Source organism: Lepidochelys olivacea, assembly GCF_965140295.1.
Source record: "Lepidochelys olivacea isolate rLepOli2 genome assembly, chromosome: 8".
Classification (NCBI taxonomy): Eukaryota; Metazoa; Chordata; order Testudines; family Cheloniidae; genus Lepidochelys; species Lepidochelys olivacea.
The window spans coordinates 75966590-75984560 of NC_140418.1; the positions used below are offsets into that span (position 1 = coordinate 75966590).

The 17971-nt window shown below is 40.4% G+C and overlaps 1 protein-coding gene across 7 annotated transcripts in view; it reads left to right on the forward strand.

The window, feature by feature from the left end:
• Positions 1-4423, forward strand: part of ZNF644 (zinc finger protein 644) — a 77396-nt gene extending 72973 nt beyond the window's left edge. For 6 of the 7 annotated variants that reach the window (XM_084637171.1, XM_084637168.1, XM_084637172.1 and 3 more), the window contains 2 exons: positions 2060-2162; positions 2750-4423. In XM_084637171.1, coding sequence (XP_084493297.1) covers positions 2060-2162; positions 2750-2942 — 296 coding nt within the window. In that variant the 3' untranslated portion in view covers positions 2943-4423. The remainder of the gene's footprint in view (positions 1-2059; positions 2163-2749) is intronic. The other variant, XM_084637173.1, reaches the window with a different exon arrangement.
• Positions 4424-17971: the final 13548 nt, after the last annotated feature.

Consider the following 17971-nt stretch of genomic DNA (forward strand, 5'->3'; position numbering starts at 1 on the left):
GATGATTTAGTTGGGGATTGGTCCTGCTTTGAGCAGGGGGTTGGACTAGATGACCTCCTGAGGTCCCTTCCAACCCTGATATTCTATGATTCTGTGATTCTAAGCTGGTAGCTGGGACTGAGCTGGGCTGCTGCTGGCTAGGACCAGCTGGTTACTGTCTAGCTGCACTGGTGCAATAGGGGAGGTGGTGTGTCACGCTGAGCAGGAACCATGCAAGATCCTGGCTCCCCACTGCCACAGGGAACCCCATGGTGGCTTCTCCCTGTCACAAGCAGCCAAGCTCCAGCACCAGGGATGGAGAGGAAGGCAGTGCCAATAGCCTCTGCAGAGCTTAGAGCCCACTTTGCACAAGGGGTACTGCCATAATAGGGGCACCAGCTGGAAATGAACAGCTGCAGCAGCTGGGGAAAGAGAGCCCTTCTGCTAAGCCCAATTCATCCAGCTCTGCAGCTCAGGGATGAACAGTAGCTCAGTAGCAAATGGAGGGGATATTGTAGGGCAGGGCTGAGATGGGTGGAGGGGAGCTGTGGGTATGCTGCAGGGCTGGGCTAGGTGGAAGGGGATGGAAGGGAGCCCCTGGGATATTGTGGGGGTGCTTCAGCCGGGAGCTGGAGGAGCCCCAGCTGAGCTGGTGAGCCAAGCACAGGGGGAAGATGGCAGGGATGGGAGGCCTTGTGTTACTGGAGAATCAGGAGAATCTGTGTGCTGCTGCAGGCAGAGATAAGTTGGGGGATGGAGCAGGGGAGCTCCTGCAAGCTGCTTCCCCCACAGATCCCTGGCTGGCCCCTGTCCCAGCACTGTCCTCTGGACAGAGCTCTGGCTCCTTCTGCCCTGCCCCCCGGCAGAACAGAGCTCTGGGTCTGCTCTGGGAGCACTTAACCGCTGGCCAAAAAACCACTGGCACCTGTGCCTCATAGTTTGAGAACCTCTGGTCTAGAGTGACCCTCCCTGGTGCTGCTGATGCCCTTTCCATTATTGTTACTTTGATAGTTTAATGTCATTAATATTTCGTGTTCATGTTTAGGAATAGGTAAAGTTTCCACCTGCCTCCAGACTCTCCCTCGGGTTTAGCTTCATGGTAAGCATAAATCATTACACAATGTAAAGTACAGTTTGAAGTTATTTCCCAACCATGGCTGATGTAGAGTTTTTCCCTGTGAGGCCTCTGTTGCAAACTTCAATTTCCTCTGCCCCTACAGGGCTCAGCCCCTCTCAATCCTAAATCCACATGCTAGTATGCTTCAGCAGTAATTATGCTGTACCTTCATGCATAGTTCAAACACCTGATAAGACATTGATTTTGCAAGTGGCTCTGCATCTCTATGCATTGTCATAAAGTCTGTGAACCTATTACAAGAAGTTCATAATCACTGTTTTCTTATTACTCCTTTTAACCATCGAATAGACAAATGGTAAGAAAGCTTCAGCTAAGAGTCCTAGAGATAGGACAGGACCAAAACTTTTGTTTCTGTTTGGCACTTGTATGATGTGAGCAGATGATGGTGCATTCCTCATTGGTGTAGCAGATGTAAACAAGACTTCCTTGCAGATAGAAGTTCTCATTCATGTTTGGATTTAAATCAAATTAGCTTGAATGCGTCAACATTTTGAAGCTGTAACTGTATTTTTATGACATAATTTGAACTATAGTTATCAACAGATCTTCCAAGACTGAAAAAGTTTTAAGAATGAAAGGGAATTTCAAACTGTCATTGGGTAATTCCAGGTAATTCCACAATAACAGTTACTAGAGCTTGCTGGAACTAAAATGTGTCTAGCTTAATGATCGTCCTATGGTTTTTAGAGGAGAACAAACACTGTAATAACCAAAGATGGGAAAAGACTGTCTTTGCTTCTTTGTGAATCGTTTTTTAGAGTTTGATAGGTAATGGAAAGTTTTGGCATTTTGATTGCAATTTAACATGGCACAGTAAGAGAAAATAAATGGGTTTTTCACCATGGATATAAATGAAGGTTTGTTGAATATTTCTGTTTGGTTTAGGACTAACTGTTAATTGTTCACTTTTATATATGGAAAATGTTCTTCCTTCCTTCTTAGCCTTAGATTGTAAGCAAAAAAAGTCAAGATCAAGATCTGGAAGCAAGAAAAAAATGCTGCCATTACCTCACGGAGCTGATGAAGTTTACATACTCCGGTGCAGGTACCTGCAGGGGGTTTATAATGGGTTAATTGGAATTACAGGGTCTGGGTTTTTTTTTTTAAAAAGAGGTTATAAATTGTTGCCTTTATATAAGAATATTCAGAAGTATATATTGTAACTGCATTTGATTTAAAAAGCCAGTATTGAGCAAAACAAATAACTAAGTTTAATATTACAGTAAGCTAAACAAAAAAGAATCTGAAACAGTCTTACAATTTGGAATAGACTTTTTTTTTCCCCCTCCCCTCGCTGAAAATGTGTTTTCCATATTTCATATTTGGGCAATGTTCTTCCCCTGCACAAAACAAACAAAAGCCTATTACTGGAAATGGGCCATTAACTATAGCATTACAATTATGAAGGTATAATGTATAGTATAAACTTTAATCTTGTGTTTGAAACAATTATCAAGTATTGTTGAATTAAATGAAAACCCTAATGGTTTCATGGTTAAAAAATATATTAAAATGAGCTTTTAGGAGAAAAGTTGACTTTCGGTATAATTCTTAACCCTTAGCAATGTCGTCTGACTTGTACTGTATTTAATGCTAATATATCTTGATGGAATGATTTTAAAATTTGCACAGGTTTTGTGGTCTGGTCTTTCGAGGACCATTGTCTGTTCAGGAAGACTGGATAAAGCACTTGCAGAGACACATCGTCAATGCAAATCTTCCACGGACTGGGGCTGGCATGGTTGAGGTCACATCGCTATTTAAAAAACCTGCTTCAATTACTGAAACTTCGTTTTCTTTACTGATGGCAGAAGCAGCATCATAGAACAAGGAAATGTTTTAAATTGAATTGGATGTAAATTTGAAATACTTTGTCATTTTTTAAAAAATATTGCTACACTAAATTATGTTTATAAATCCTAAAGCCAGAGAAGTAGGGAAAGTGAATTACAGTAACATCAAAACAAATTGAGTACTTAACAGTTACAGTAAGTAGTCTTTATATTTTATATAGGGTGGCAGATGTGTTTTTAAGGTTTACTATGTTTTTGTCAGTTACTGTGTTCACTATCAATACAAGATCATTACATGTAAGCAGCCATTTTTAAATTGTTGCACATGGGTACTTATAGACAGATTTTATTAAAAACAAACCATGCCCTCTGCAGTGTTACCAGAATCAAGGCTCTGTTTATTCAAAACAAAAAACCACACACACACACACAAAAAAAAACACTTGCATAGTAAAATAAGATATTATATTTTGTTTGTATGTATGTAGTGTTTTGTATAATTCCAAGAACCGCTAATACAACTTACTCAACTTAGGGCATTAAATATCATGTACTTCATAGTTCAAGAGACTGTTTCATTCAAATAGGGCAATTAGTACTATTCTATCTAGGTGTGTAAGTGTTTTTTTAAATCATATGAGGCTTTTTTGTACTAAAAAGTGGAGGGAAACTTGTTTAAACAAATATTTCTAAGAGAAATATGTACATAGTACTGGAAATTATTTGTGGTAAGGAAGTATTCTTTACTTCAGTTGCATTTCTCACTGACAATAAAGTGGTGCATCCATGCTACCTCCTACTTTGTCAACAAAGATGTTATTTACCCTTTACATTTTTGTATCATAGTAGATTCAAATCTAACTTTCTTTATTGCAAAGCATTTTTTTTGTTAAAGTTTGTTTCCTTATGATGTTTTACTTAAAGTCTGACTTGCTTACAGAACAGTTTGCCTCTCTACTACTTTATTTAACACTGTAGAAATGTACTAAGAACTGCTCACTACACGGTTTAGGACTAGACTTTTCATTTATAATTCTGTTTAAATTTTTTTGATCATTTTAACAAATTTGAACACATTGAAATGTTTCTACATATGAAGAGAATGTTTACAATTTAAATTTTAGAACTTGTTTTGGATGTGATTCTATGTATGAAAACTGTGTAACACTATGCTCATGCTAAGGACCTACGTACGGAATTACTGAAATAAATGTGCTGTGAGGATGGACAATATGGTGCAGGTGTCTTGGTCATGATAAATTGTGTTTGTTCATTTAAATTGTCATCAAAACGTGATTTAATTTTTTAATCAGTAAATCAGATTCCTCTACAAATCGGTTTTGTATGCAAGTAACATTTCATTTTATTCATATAGGGTAACTAAAACTGTAGTTAAATCAAGAATATGCATTGGTATTTTCTTTATATGTAAATAAAGTTAAAAGCAGTTAAAACAAGGAGTATTTTGGTAGAGTATATACATACCTCACTGCCAGTGAAATTGCTTTCCTATGGTATATCTCCTTACCAGAAAAATCTCTAAATAAAAAGGTTTAAACAAAATCTAAATGTCTATAATGTGAAGCATTTCTTATTTGCGTTATGTATGAAATAACAGTTCATGAGAAGTTGATTTGTCTTGCTTGAGATTAGAATCTCCTCATTAGTGATCCAGAGTAGAATACATTTATTCACAACATAATATGATCTGTTCACAGATACATTACATTTGATTGGTGTAAATGTCAGGGTGATTTTTTTTTATAAAGTTGAAATAATCTCCATACTAGCACTTACTAATATCTTGCAAAAGTAGCTCTCTAGATGTCTAGGCTAATGTCATTAGAGAGGTATTGTAATGTATTCTTAGTGTAACTCCCTGTGGATAACTTGAAGCTTTAACATGTCCATTATATTGTTACCTGTCTGAATCAAAAATACACCTCAAAATATTCAAAGGATTTTTGTCTGTGGGAAAAATTTGAAAAATAGGATATCTGAAATATGTTGATGGATAGTACAAAACCATCCTACTATAATGTTGTAGGGCTTCTCTTGTTATTTAAAAAGAGTGCTGTCTCCTGATATTTTTAGGATCAGAGGAAAATCTCTCAGCAATACTCCTAAGCGTTTCCTTACGTGGTTTTGGTTTGATATACTAAAATTGCATTTAATCTTGATTTTTTTTTATATCTGACCGAAAAACTGAGTGTCTGTTATCATTTAGGAACTGATCCTACACTGTGTAGCACACAGGTGGACTGTTGTGCCCATGCAAAGCTCCATCTACATCAGTTGGGCTTTGCTTGAGTGCAGCAGTACACCCACACATGAGACAATGTGGGATCAGGGCCTTATTCTCTGTCTGCATAGGAGCTGGTTTAGTTGTGGATACTGAAAAATAAGTAGATGTTTGCAAGCAACCTGTGGGATTTTGAGCTCTTGTGGAAAACTTGTTTTGTAAGTGAAAGTGGAGGATTAGAAACAACATTCATGAGAAATGGATGTAAATTAGATAAGAACAATGACATTGCCTTGGAAGTTCATAATGTTTTATTAGAATATTTGTTTATTCTTTTCACAAAAAGATGTTAAGCATATTCTGTGGCTGGTTAACTTATGAAAAATTTGGTGATGCTACACTGATAATTAAACATTGCTAAATATGCCGATAGAGTAAAACCATACCATGCAGAATTTAGCAGTAGTAGAAAATCTAACTAGGTTTTCAACAAGATAAATAACTTGAATTTTATTTAGTTCATTCAAACCAGGCAGTGTGTAATATCACTGAGTGAATCACTTTATATAACATCTTCACTTGTAACGTTAAGTTTGAAGAGCATATGGGTCTAGTCCTATAATCCTTGAAGGAGGAGCTCTGCAACTTCCAGGATCAGGCCCTTACATTTTGAGAAAATGGACTGTTTGTAATGGCTAGAATTCTGCATAGTGTGAGCCAGAGGTGCACAATTCTTCAGATATACCCTCACTGCTAATCCCGATCTGTCTCAAAATGCGGCATCCTGCTGTGCTTGTCGTGGACTCCTACGGATATATTTTTTTTAAATATAGCCAAACCTTAGCACTCTTTGAAGAGTTAAATTCATTGCACTTGGGACCTACATTGGTTTTGAAATGAATTCTCTAAAAGCAACTTATTAAATTATCTATCTCTAGGTCTTTTTCATATAACCCTATTGACCCAAGATGTTAGGATTTCTCTACTCTCCTAGTGTAAGTGTTGCTGGGAGTCTTGATCCCCATCAGTATTTGCTGTCAGATTCCATAAATTCCTATTTCCAGTTCTATGGAGGTAATGAAAAATCTGATAGAACAGGCTTAGTTAAATGGCGTATCCTTTTTCATTTCACAGAGAAGTCTTCAATTTTCAGACTTGTGCACCTAATTCCATATTTAGGCATCTGAATAAGTGGCCTGACTTTCAGAAGTGCTTAGCATTCAGAGCCCGTTCAGCTCCCACTGACTTCAGTGCTTCCATTGATTCAGTAAGGTGCTCAGTACATTTCAGCCAATGTTATGTACGTTCCAAAATATGGATTTTCACACTTTGTGCTGGGCATCCAATTTGGTCTTGTGTTTGGTCTTTTCTTTTGTTTATAGCCATTACTGGTTACTATACTTTAATATATTTATTGATAACCAGCTGGGTTCCCCATGCCTTGGCCTCTCCGATGAGATCGCCGGAAAGGGTGCCAATTGTGCTGGATTGTTTTTGTGTTGCACACACTTTTCCACTAGGAACTGAATGGAGATGACGACTGACTTAACATAAATCATTAACTAGTTCTTACATGTTGTTTTGTGGCCAATTCAAACGGCCCATGTTCAGCCTGAACTGATAAGGCTGATTTTTTTTTCCAATTAGAAGAGTTTGTTGGATATTTTTAGGTAAAATATATAATTTGTAGAAGAGGGATTACAGCTTTCCAAAAAGTTTTAAAGATCTGGCAGGAAAAACAAAGGGATGGGTGTTTGGTGAAGTGCAAGACAGTTTTACAGTGGATCATTTATCATGGATGTCAAGCAATGAGACTGATTGGTCTGATTTTTCAGAGGTACCACCTTTTAGATTTCGTGGATTCCCATGGGAGTTACAGGTACTCAAAACCTCTGAAAATCAGGCCACACACTTTTTCCAAAGTGTTTCTTTTGTTAGCCACCCTTCCTGAGGCTGCAAATGACAAAATTTCTCAGTCCAGTCCTCTTTAAGCATAGGGATGTTGACTGTTGCTGTGCTTCGGAGGCTTTAGGCAGAGGCTTCACTAGGGAGTTGAACCATTCGAATTGCACTCATGTAAGTACCAGTGATACTGTGTGTCCATAGTAGCCATGTTTCAGGCTAAAGACTGTTGCAGTTCTGCTCTGTCTCATTATATTATGCTCTTCTACAGCAATGTAGTTGCACTGACCTCCCAATAACTATCTTAGTTTCTGGTACAGCTCTCGCAAGCAGTTGCTTCTGGAAGATTGCGGAAGGACTTCTAGAATGTCCTCGGAAGCACAGGAGAATTATGGAGAAAAAGTCAAATTTTTGACAAGCCGTTAGGAGGCATCTGAGTGAGCTGCTGCAGAGTGGCGAAATTGTTCAGACAATACCTGCAGAGAGCTAGAGAGACAAACACACATCAGGCACTTACTGCTGCTTGCCACATGCATAACTGTGTGTTTTAACTCTTGGATGAATTGCACCCAGTGAACCACAACTACAAGCTTGTGGGACAGAGTTATTCTGGTGACTTGGGATGGCCAGCTACCTACAGAACCCTGGGATGAAAAAATAAACTGTTCTGGAACTCTTATACTGACTTGGCCCCAATACTGCAGTGCTAGACTTCTGTGGAAAAGAGTAGTCGTCATCCTGTGGAATCTGGCCACCCCAGATTCATTATCAGTCATCTGGAGAGAGTCAGTCCAGGATCAGGAAGTCCATGGTAGTTTCTGTTCTGGTGAAAGTGTGCAAGACAAAACCTAGTGTATTGCAGGAGTGTGTGATCAAGCTGCTAATGTGCCTAAGTTTATAAGGGTATTTAAACAGTTGGGTTCTGTGAGTTGTTGGTGGAAGAATCCATGTATCCATTCTGTGTCCCACCACCTTCCCAAACAAGCTCAGGAATACACTTAACTGGAAGGACTACTTCTCCATGGTGGTGCAGGCCTTCTTGGATTTTTATGAAAAGTTCATGAAGCCTTCAAACATGGATAATTCCAGGATTTTCAAAATTTAGAACTTCAGAAGAGTGAGCAGTGCGGAATCCACCAAACTATTTTGACATTAATGGTGTTCTCTTCCCAGGCTTGCTCATAGATTAGGGCTTTTCCTGAGCATGCAAATGTATATAGAAGAAAATTCAGGTGTACACTGAACAGAATGATGATTGCTCTTATGAATGGTTTTTGGAAATAGTAATTAGGGATTAGGATGAAATAAGGGCTATAGTTAACAGATCTCTCCACTAGACTCTAGTTTGTACCCCACTAATCAGTGGACTGTTACTTGCACATTGGTTACATTCCAGAATTGTGCTTTATACAGTTAAAGGTATTACCTAAACAGCGAGAGAGAATCTGCTTAGGATAGTGTTTCATAGAAAGTCAGACTAATTTCATGTGATTTCAGGTGTATAAGCTCAGCATGCAATGTAGATGCCATTGGCTGGCACGTGGGCTAGCAGAGTCAATGTAATGGAAACATTTTGGCCATAGTGCCCAATATGTAACTTCTTGCAATAAAATGTTCCTATGTTTTGCCTTTTAACGCTGCCGTTGGTGTGACTTCTTGAAATTTTTTTCCAACTGCTCCTCCTTTCCAATTTCAGCCACCTGACTTGGTTCAGTGAGCTGCCATATATGCCATCCAGGCCCTTCTGCTTCCACCTGGAACAATGCCCTATGCAGCTAAAATCGGGGCCAAGAGAATTACAAGACCTAGGAAATTTGAGGGGCCTGAATTGGGGGAGCTAGGAAGGGTCCAGCCAGGTGTTACTTGTGCTTCAGTGGTGCAGGTGGAGAATGGAGACTGGTGGAGCAGGGAGAGAGTGTGGACACTTCTGCCCTGATATGAGGCTATATCCATCTTTTCACAAATAATAATGGCACTCTTCATAAGAATCTGGAGAACTTTTCCCCTAAGCCTGCCAGATCCACCCTCATTGGTACCTTTATCATAAGGAGCGACCTATCTCCCATAGAGGGTCCCAGATCCCCCAATTCCTCCATCACAGAACTAGCTTGCCCATTGGGTCACCAGTCACGTTTGGATACTGAGTCCACCTGAAAAAGATCCTATGATCCTAGCAGTATATCGTGCATCTCCTTAGCCTCTTGATCCTCCCTGCTGGCAGTCCTGAGCCCTCACAATCACACCACAAAGTGATTCATTGCGGACTTACAGCACTTAAGGCTCACTGGGGGAGCAAATGCCCAGGAGCCAATGAAGTTCATCATAAAATGAGCATGTTTTCCACTAACTGCTATTTTCTCTTGGCCTTGCTATATTGTAGTTTAAGGCCCTCCCCTGGCATTGGTTGCTAGTCTTGGTTATCCTAAACTCTGCCACCACCTGGCCATAAAACAGGGTATTTCTAATTGTGTTGCCTAGTTTACCTTGCATCTCCACCTCTCCCCAGACTGAGACCAGGCCTGAACATTGGCCTCAGGCCAGCTGGCAGCCCATTTATGAGAAGGCTTCGTCTGTGACATGCAGGTAATATTCAAGTGCTTGAAGCAGAAGATACTTGCAGTCTAAGTAGTTTGCATCTGCAGTACATGTGTGTGCAACTTTGTACAGGTAAGTGGTGTCTGACCATCTTGACTTCTAATCAGTGGAGCACAGAACCTAGACCAGACAAGCCACCAGAATGCTCTGGGATGGAAGACGACTATTTGCACCATTTGTGGTGTTACAGCAGCAGACTGTGTCCACAGTGGCAGTGGAGACTGACACAGTGGTTAACCTAGCTGGAAACATGTCCAATTCAAAAGATGTTTGGCATGGATACACATCACTGGGAGCGCTAGAATGGAGGCAAGGTTACAGGTGTGCTAGGGAGATCTACACACAGGGTCATGGTAAATTTCCCTAATATATACAAGGTCACAGAAACAAGTATTCCTGGTAGTTGTGAGATTGACTCACCTTGGAATTGCCCCTATATGAACAGCTTTGTTGTGAGTGAGACTTGAAGGGATAGCAAAATGCTAGACCCCTCCCTTACACTTCCAAAAACATTTGAACCAATCCCATAGCATGTGTAGCATTGTGTATTTCAGCATTCTGTATCCCAGTAAAAAGCTAAGTTTTTAACCTCTCAAAACTGGGTCTTTTAACAAAAGTGAACTGACACTTAATTACAGGTTTCAGAGTAACAGCCGTGTTAGGCAGTATTCGCAAGAAGAAAAGGAGTACTTGTGGCACCTTAGAGACTAACCAATTTATTTGAGCATAAGCTTTCGTGAGCTACAGCTCACTTCATTGGATGCATAAACCTTTGAATGAATGCAGCATTGCTCCCCCTCCCCCTGCACCCGCATGACTTTTTAGGGAAAGTGCTGTATAGTGATCTTTGTACTTGTATATTATTGTAATGATCTGTGCTCTTTGGAATTTAATTGCCAGTGTGATTACCGGAACCCCACTTTGCTAGCAGCAAACAAAATCAGCAACCTGCAGTTTAACATAATTTCTTTGCAGTACATAACAGCTGGCACATAATTTAATAAGGTGGTGGGGGGCAATGGCTTGAAGTCTACGTTTGCTGTAACATGTGTTGGGCATTGGATTGGTTTATGAATGGTGAGATAAGATGTGAAGGAAATGCAGTGTGTGTTGCCTTAGAAATGTAAAGTAGTTAGATTATTGTAAAGGCAGGGCATTTATATCTCTAGATAGATGTATAGACTATCTACTGCCACAGCAGCTATGCCTACAACAGGCAGATTCTTTACTTGTTTCAATTTCTTATAGAATCATAGAATATCAGGGTTGGAAGGGACCCCAGAAGGTCATCTAGTCCAACCCCCTGCTCGAAGCAGGACCAATTCCCAGTTAAATCATCCCAGCCAGGGCTTTGTCAAGCCTGACCTTAAAAACCTCTAAGGAAGGAGATTCTGCCACCTCCCTAGGTAACGCATTCCAGTGTTTCACCACCCTCTTAGTGAAAAAGTTTTTCCTAATATCCAATCTAAACCTCCCCCACTGCAACTTTAGACCATTACTCCTCGTTCTGTCATCTGCTACCATTGAGAACAGTCTAGAGCCATCCTCTTTGGAACCCCCTTTCAGGTAGTTGAAAGCAGCTATCAAATCCCCCCTCATTCTTCTCTTCTGCAGGCTAAACAATCCCAGCTCCCTCAACCTCTCCTCATAAGTCATGTGTTCTAGACCCCTAATCATTTTTGTTGCCCTTCGCTGGACTCTCTCCAATTTATCCACATCCTTCTTGTAGTGTGGGGCCCAAAACTGGACACAGTACTCCAGATGAGGCCTCACCAATGTCGAATAGAATTTGAAGCAGTAAGTCTTACATTGCTGTCTCAGATTTCACAAGTTTATCTAGAACTTATTTCACTTCTACAGGAGTTCTTGGACAAAAATTTTCAAACTTGGATGTCTGTTAGCCACCTCAAAAGGGTCCTGATTTTTCAGAGACCCGTTCATGGCCTGTGAGGGCTCAGCATCTCTGAAAATCAGGCAACGTATTTAGGTCTCTCATTTCAGACTCCCAACATCTGAAAAATTTGGCCTAATTTTACAAACCTCCAGTGATGTTACTGTTATTACTATGCATAGATCAAATAGTTTGAGCTTCCCAGAATCAAAATGAAATTGTATACTTAGTGAACATTAAAGCAGTTATATTCAGAGCTTCAACTGTTCCATATGGCAACTGCCTGGGACCATTGGCATGTGCTGTCTGTATACAGTCAATGCTTTGTATTGATTACTATCCCACAAAGATCTCAATTTGCCACCACTATGAAACTGTCACCATGTAGCTAGGATTTTCTTCTTTAGCACCTTGCTCTCAAGAGAGGTATTAGTTGTGTGGATTGTAATGAAAATGGTTCTTTGAAAAGGTCTAGATATAACTGTGTAGCTGAGATCTTTACGCTTGTTCCTCTTTTTCTCTAAGTAGGTCTGAAATTTTCACTTTCTAGACTGAAATTACCCTATGCTGTGGTTCATTCTCATTGTCCACCTCAATTTTATTCTTAGGGGGAAAACCCGGGAAAATGTAAGTACACACTTGACCTTTCACCACACTGGAGTTTTGCTTTGGTTACCAGTCCAAATGAGTTTGTGTAGCTCATTCAAATAGGCAACTATGGAATGGTCGACAGATTATGGAACTGCCATACAGTTTAGTATGGTTGACATATTACTCAAGAGAGATCGGAGACTGGAATGGCAAGGATTGTTCCAGGCTACAATTGAAGAGCAATGGCAGAGATGTATGAAGGACTGGACTACTGATTCACATCCTTTGCCTTCATAATCATTACATTCTCCACTTTCCTTTTAAACTCCACTGAGCCCTTCCATATCCAGACTGTGCAGGAGAGTGGGTAATAGATGGAATAGCGCTATACTACTTATCACCTTTAATTTTTGCTGGACTTTTTTTCTTATAAAATCAGTCATCAGAAGTCAGTGAAACACACCTTATTTTCAACAATTTTAGTTAAGACATATTTTCCATTGCTGAGGGGGAACAGATAATTTAAAACATAATAGAAACGTGCATATGTTTTTGAAAGCAATAGAAACTGACTTCCTTGACCTCTCTACAGAACCTCAGTTACTGATCGATGTTATCTGTCAATAAATTAGAAACCCAACAAAGTAATAAAATAGTACTTTGTGAAACGTGCCCCAACATTAGCAGGTCTATCTACAGCACCTAAAAAATGAAGAGTAAATATCAAGGCAGCTCTCATACTAAAACTTGTGCTGTGGAATGGACAATGTAAAATAAGGAAAGAGTGAGTTACTTCATCACAGTATTTTCAGCAGGATTGTGAACAATCTATGCAGGAGATGGAGGTCATAGAATAAAAAGACCGCTAGTTGTAGCATATCAGTGGACTGCAGTGAGGCTAGCAATTAGAATGTAGCCAGGCAAAATCACAAAGGGGTACATAAATAAAAGAAAGCTTTAATGTGATTTAAATACCGTGACGGAGCTGCATTCAGTGACAGCCTGACCACCACGTGCAGTGCAACGTCATCCTCTGTGGAGATGTGTTCTTCTAAAAGACTTCTGCATCAGCCATCTGGCTCAGACTGTAAGTGCAGCTCAGCGAATGACACATAACCCAAGGGGATGTACCAAATTTGCTTAAACACAGGCACATCATCTTCTCATAACAAAAGCTTGAATATGGCCCTAATTTTATATTATGTGGGAGTACATCATGAAAAAAATAATAACAAAAGACAAAGTATCTTGGATACATGCTTTTTAAAACTTCCGTTCACTGCACTCGTTTACAGGTATAATTGAGAACATTACATTTTCTAGATTATGTAGATTGCATAGAAGGGTTCCACCCTATGAAGAAGTGGATAAAGGTATGTTATGAATTCAGGCTTCATAGGGCTTAAACACAAAGAGAGGGCAGAGATCAAACATTCTATTTCTGCATAGATTTAATTTACAAAGGTAAATTCCAGTCTAGGTTTTTGAAAATAGCTTCATAAACTCAAGATTTCCCTGTACTCCACATCTTGAATAAAATCAAATTAAGGGTAATTCCTCAGGTTCTGATCATCCCCACTACCCAAACTATTAATTCATGAATGGATTGCACCATCCATCTGAATGCCTTTCAAATGCGGAGTTTGGGTATTGTGTGTGTGTGTACGTGTGTACGTACAATGGGTTTGTTTACATTCTGTACACTAGTCCTTGAACAGAGATGGTCCCAAACAGCGATCTCCTCTCTCAGAAATCTCACCCCAACTACCAATGCTTAATTCCAAGAAAGTGAGTGTGCCACAGTTGTCTGGATCATTCCTGTAGTTGACACATTCTTTTCTTGGTATCTTTCCAAGGTACTGATCTGGCCCCATTACTGTAGTATCTGAGTGCTTCACAATCTTTAATGTATTTATCCTCACATCACCCCTGTGAGGTAAAGAAACATCCCCATTTTACAGATGGGGAACTAAGGCATGGAGAGACTAAATGACTTATTCAAGATAACATAGGACAGTGACTCAACCTTTCCAGACTACTGTACCCCTTTCAGGAGTCTGATTTGTCTTGCATACCTCCAATTTTCACTTCACTTAAAAACTACTTGCTTACAAAATCAGATATAAAAATACAGAAGTGTCACAGCACACTAGTACTGAAAAATTGCTTACTTTCTCATTTTTACCATATAATTATATAATAAATCAATTGGAATATAAATATTGTACTTACAGTAATTTATATTTTTAATTTTAAAAATTAAAAATATTTCAGTGTATAGTATATAGAGCAGTCTAAGCAAGTCACTGTATGAAATTTTAGTTTGTACTGACTTCGCTAGTGCATTTTATGTAGCCTGTTGTAAAACTAGGCAAATATCTAAATGAGTTGATATACCCCCTGGAACACCTCCAGGGGTACGCATACTGGTTGAGAATCATTGATGTAGGATGTCTGAGGCAAAGCCGGGACTTGAACTCCAATCTCCCAGGAGCGGGACTTCTTTTCATTACTCATTTTGTCATACTGTTTTTAGTAGATGCAAAATGCCTTTAACAAAGCCATTCTGTGAATAATTGGATGCTTTACCCTACATATTTTTTGAAAATTATTAAATAGCTAGATTCTGGTGATCTTGTCTTCAATAAGTAAGATCACACTGATTGACCATTGTTGCAGGAGTGAAGTGAAAGGAAAATTTAAGAAGAGTAAAACAAGTGAGTTATAGAAAATTAACATTTCAGAAATAATTAAGCAGAAAGGTAAATGCCAAAACACGACAATAGAGTAGACTTAAAGGATCCTTCCCCCTGTATACTAGCCAATATTCAGAGGCTTGTGCAAGCCAAGTATTTTTCAACATCTGAGTTTTCCTTCACTCACTCCTAGCACAAAGATGTTTCTGATCCCAGTTGGGCAAAGGATTTACCATATGAATTTCCTGATGACAATGGTGAGCGTTGGTTACAAGTGATGGCCAGAGCAAGATACTCAGAGTAAATTAATCATTTAAATGAACAACAAAAAAATCTCTGGCAGAAAGGTTGAGACAGAGAAACAGAGTACTGGCTAGATCTTCTGCTGTGCAAATGAATTAGTGGGGGAAGAGAGCACTGGGGGATCCTCTTCTATCCTTACATGCTATAACAGGAAGGGTATTCCAACTTAGCACTCAAAGAGCGGCCTAGTCCTCAGAGGCTGGCAATGTTTGTCGAGTAGAAGGCATACGAGCTTATTCTTCCTTTTATTTGCCCAAATCCAGTTTATAAAATGTTTTGTTCAGGGTAGTTGTCTGCATTTATGGTGATAAGGGGATGGCTGGAAGTGCTAACTCCATTCTGAAACCTGAGTTAGCTCCCTGGACTTTAGGTTATACTTTCACTGTTCTCCCAGCGTGTTTCATTGTTTTTCATATCCCTTCCCCTGCATAACGAACACATAATGGGCAGGACCAAGAGAGACATTAGGTTGGCTAGCTAAGCTCTTAGCCCACATGATATGGGACAACAGCTGCACTTCTTAGAACTAGGGCTTAGCACTTTTCTTCCCCATGCTAAAATCACTTACTCCTTTACATGCCTAAAAAAACACATTCCAGGATTTGCAATGGTTGTGAGAAAACTGTACTTCTCAGATGCTGAAAGCACATGGCTTTCAGTCTTGCACTTCAGCACACACCTGAGATGTGTGCTTATCTCACAACAGCCATGCACTCTGTTGTCTGCTATTCCTGATAGCACTTAATCCAAATCCTTGTTTAAGACTAACTTTCAAAAGTTGCTCACATGCCTTCAGAGGGTGTAGAAGAGAATATAAAAGGAACATCTTTCAATCATGAAAACAAAAGAAGGGCAGCTTCACTAAGTGATGAAAACTCTGGCTAAGAATGATCATGCTACATTGCTTGTGATTTTTAAATTTGCTATACTGTATTGCAGACCTCTGATTGGGGGAAAACTTCAGTTTCATATAATGTTATAGGAAAATAACATGTAAAGGCTTCATGGGTCCTTTCCCGGAAGCTGTTAATATTACTAAAATAAATGAATAATAAGAGATGATACAGATACAGTAATTCAGATGCCCCATCTAACCATTTAATTTAGATTTAAATGAAATCAAACAGGCTGATGCAGAAATGGGCTCTATCTGCAACATATTAAGTGACTGCAACAAAAATGGAAAGCAACAGCTGACCGAGTATAACTCATTTACCGGGTTCTACAAATAAGCCTTACAGAAAAATTTATGGAGCAGATGGGCAAGATATATTCATGGCCTTATGTGCCTGAGTCTTTTCAAAACAGATACAGGTGTGTGCATCCTAAGAATTCCTCACTAACACTCCTGGGTAGTGTTAAAACATCAAATAGGCCCGCTGAAGAGGATTCTTGAGCTGTGATATAAAAAATGTTGCTGATCTGATTAAAAAATATTTGTCAATGTTAAATTTAAAATGTTCCCATTTGTTGTCTAATAGTACTTTTAAAAGACAAGGATGATATAATTAGAGCATCTGGTTTTCCCAGTGAGACTAAATTAAGAGTGCTCCATATGGGGTCAGAAATAGGAGAGTTCTTAGCAGAGATGTGAACTAACCAATGAAAGCTTTTATATTTTATACTTCACTTCAAAGAAGGATGCCAGTCGGATCACACTAACTCATTGCGGCATGGTTTGAAGTTAGACTCCTAGACCCTGATCCTGAGCCATGCCAGAGCTGCATTCAGAACGTTTCTGGGTGGGGAAAATAAGTCAGCTTAACACCTTCTTTTCTTTCCTTCCCATCCAGACTCGTTCTCTGGTGCAACTTAAAGCAGCCTCAAGGCTATTTTAAATTATGTCCAGAGCCCAGCAGCACCAAAAGGCTGTGAAATTGGAAATTACCAAAGGGCAGGGGCACACCAGCCATGCTACCTATGCCAGGGACTGAGAAGAGTGTTGGTACAGAGCTGCTACAGTGATTGTTCATCATGTGGGTTTTCTTCTTGCTCAAGCAGAATCTTGAAGGGGCTGATTTTGCCAGCTTTATGGGGCTTTGCACAGCCTGAGTGGTGCAAAAAAAGACCTAGTGGGGGAAGGTTTGGGTCTCTCAGTTTGGTTCTTGCTGTTCTTCTTCGAGTGCTTGTTCACGTCCATTCCATGTTAGGTGTGCGCGCGCCACATGCATGAGCATCGGAAACTTTTCCCCTTAGCGGCTCCCGTCAGACCAGCGGGGCCCCCCAAGTGGCGCCACTGTGCAGTGCATATATACCCCGCCGGCCCAACCCCCTCCAGCCCCTTCTTACCGTCCGTGGCGGCATTGGAACAACCTCTCCCTCTCTCATAGAAGAGGAGTCCCTTAGCCTTCAGAATAGCTGTTACGAGTTCGTGAACATACCTATTGTGGACACTTAAGTCATTAGGTGCTCGGAGGCTTCCAGCACCCTCCCCGGACTGCAGGGCATGCCGCAGGCCCACGGCTTCAAGGCTTGCACCACGTGCCGGAAACCTAGGCCAGTTAGTGACCCCCATGACTTGTGTCTACGTTGCCTGGGGGATGGACATCAAACTGAACGGTGTAGGATTTGCAAGGCGTTTAAGCCAAGGACAAGGAAAGACAGAGACTTTTGTCTGAAGCAGCTGTTGATGGAGGCCACATTGCAGCCGCTGGGCCCGGAGTGCCCGAAGCCAGCTCAGGCTTCCTCTGTGCAGAGAAACCCGGCACTGGCTAAGCACCGTAAACTGTCGGCCCCAGAGCACCAGGCTAGGCCCCAGCACCGCTCATCCTCCCCAGTGCGGCCCCCGGCGCAGTGTAAAGGAAGGCGCGGTCATTCCCCGCACAGGAGGCCGGCGCCTCC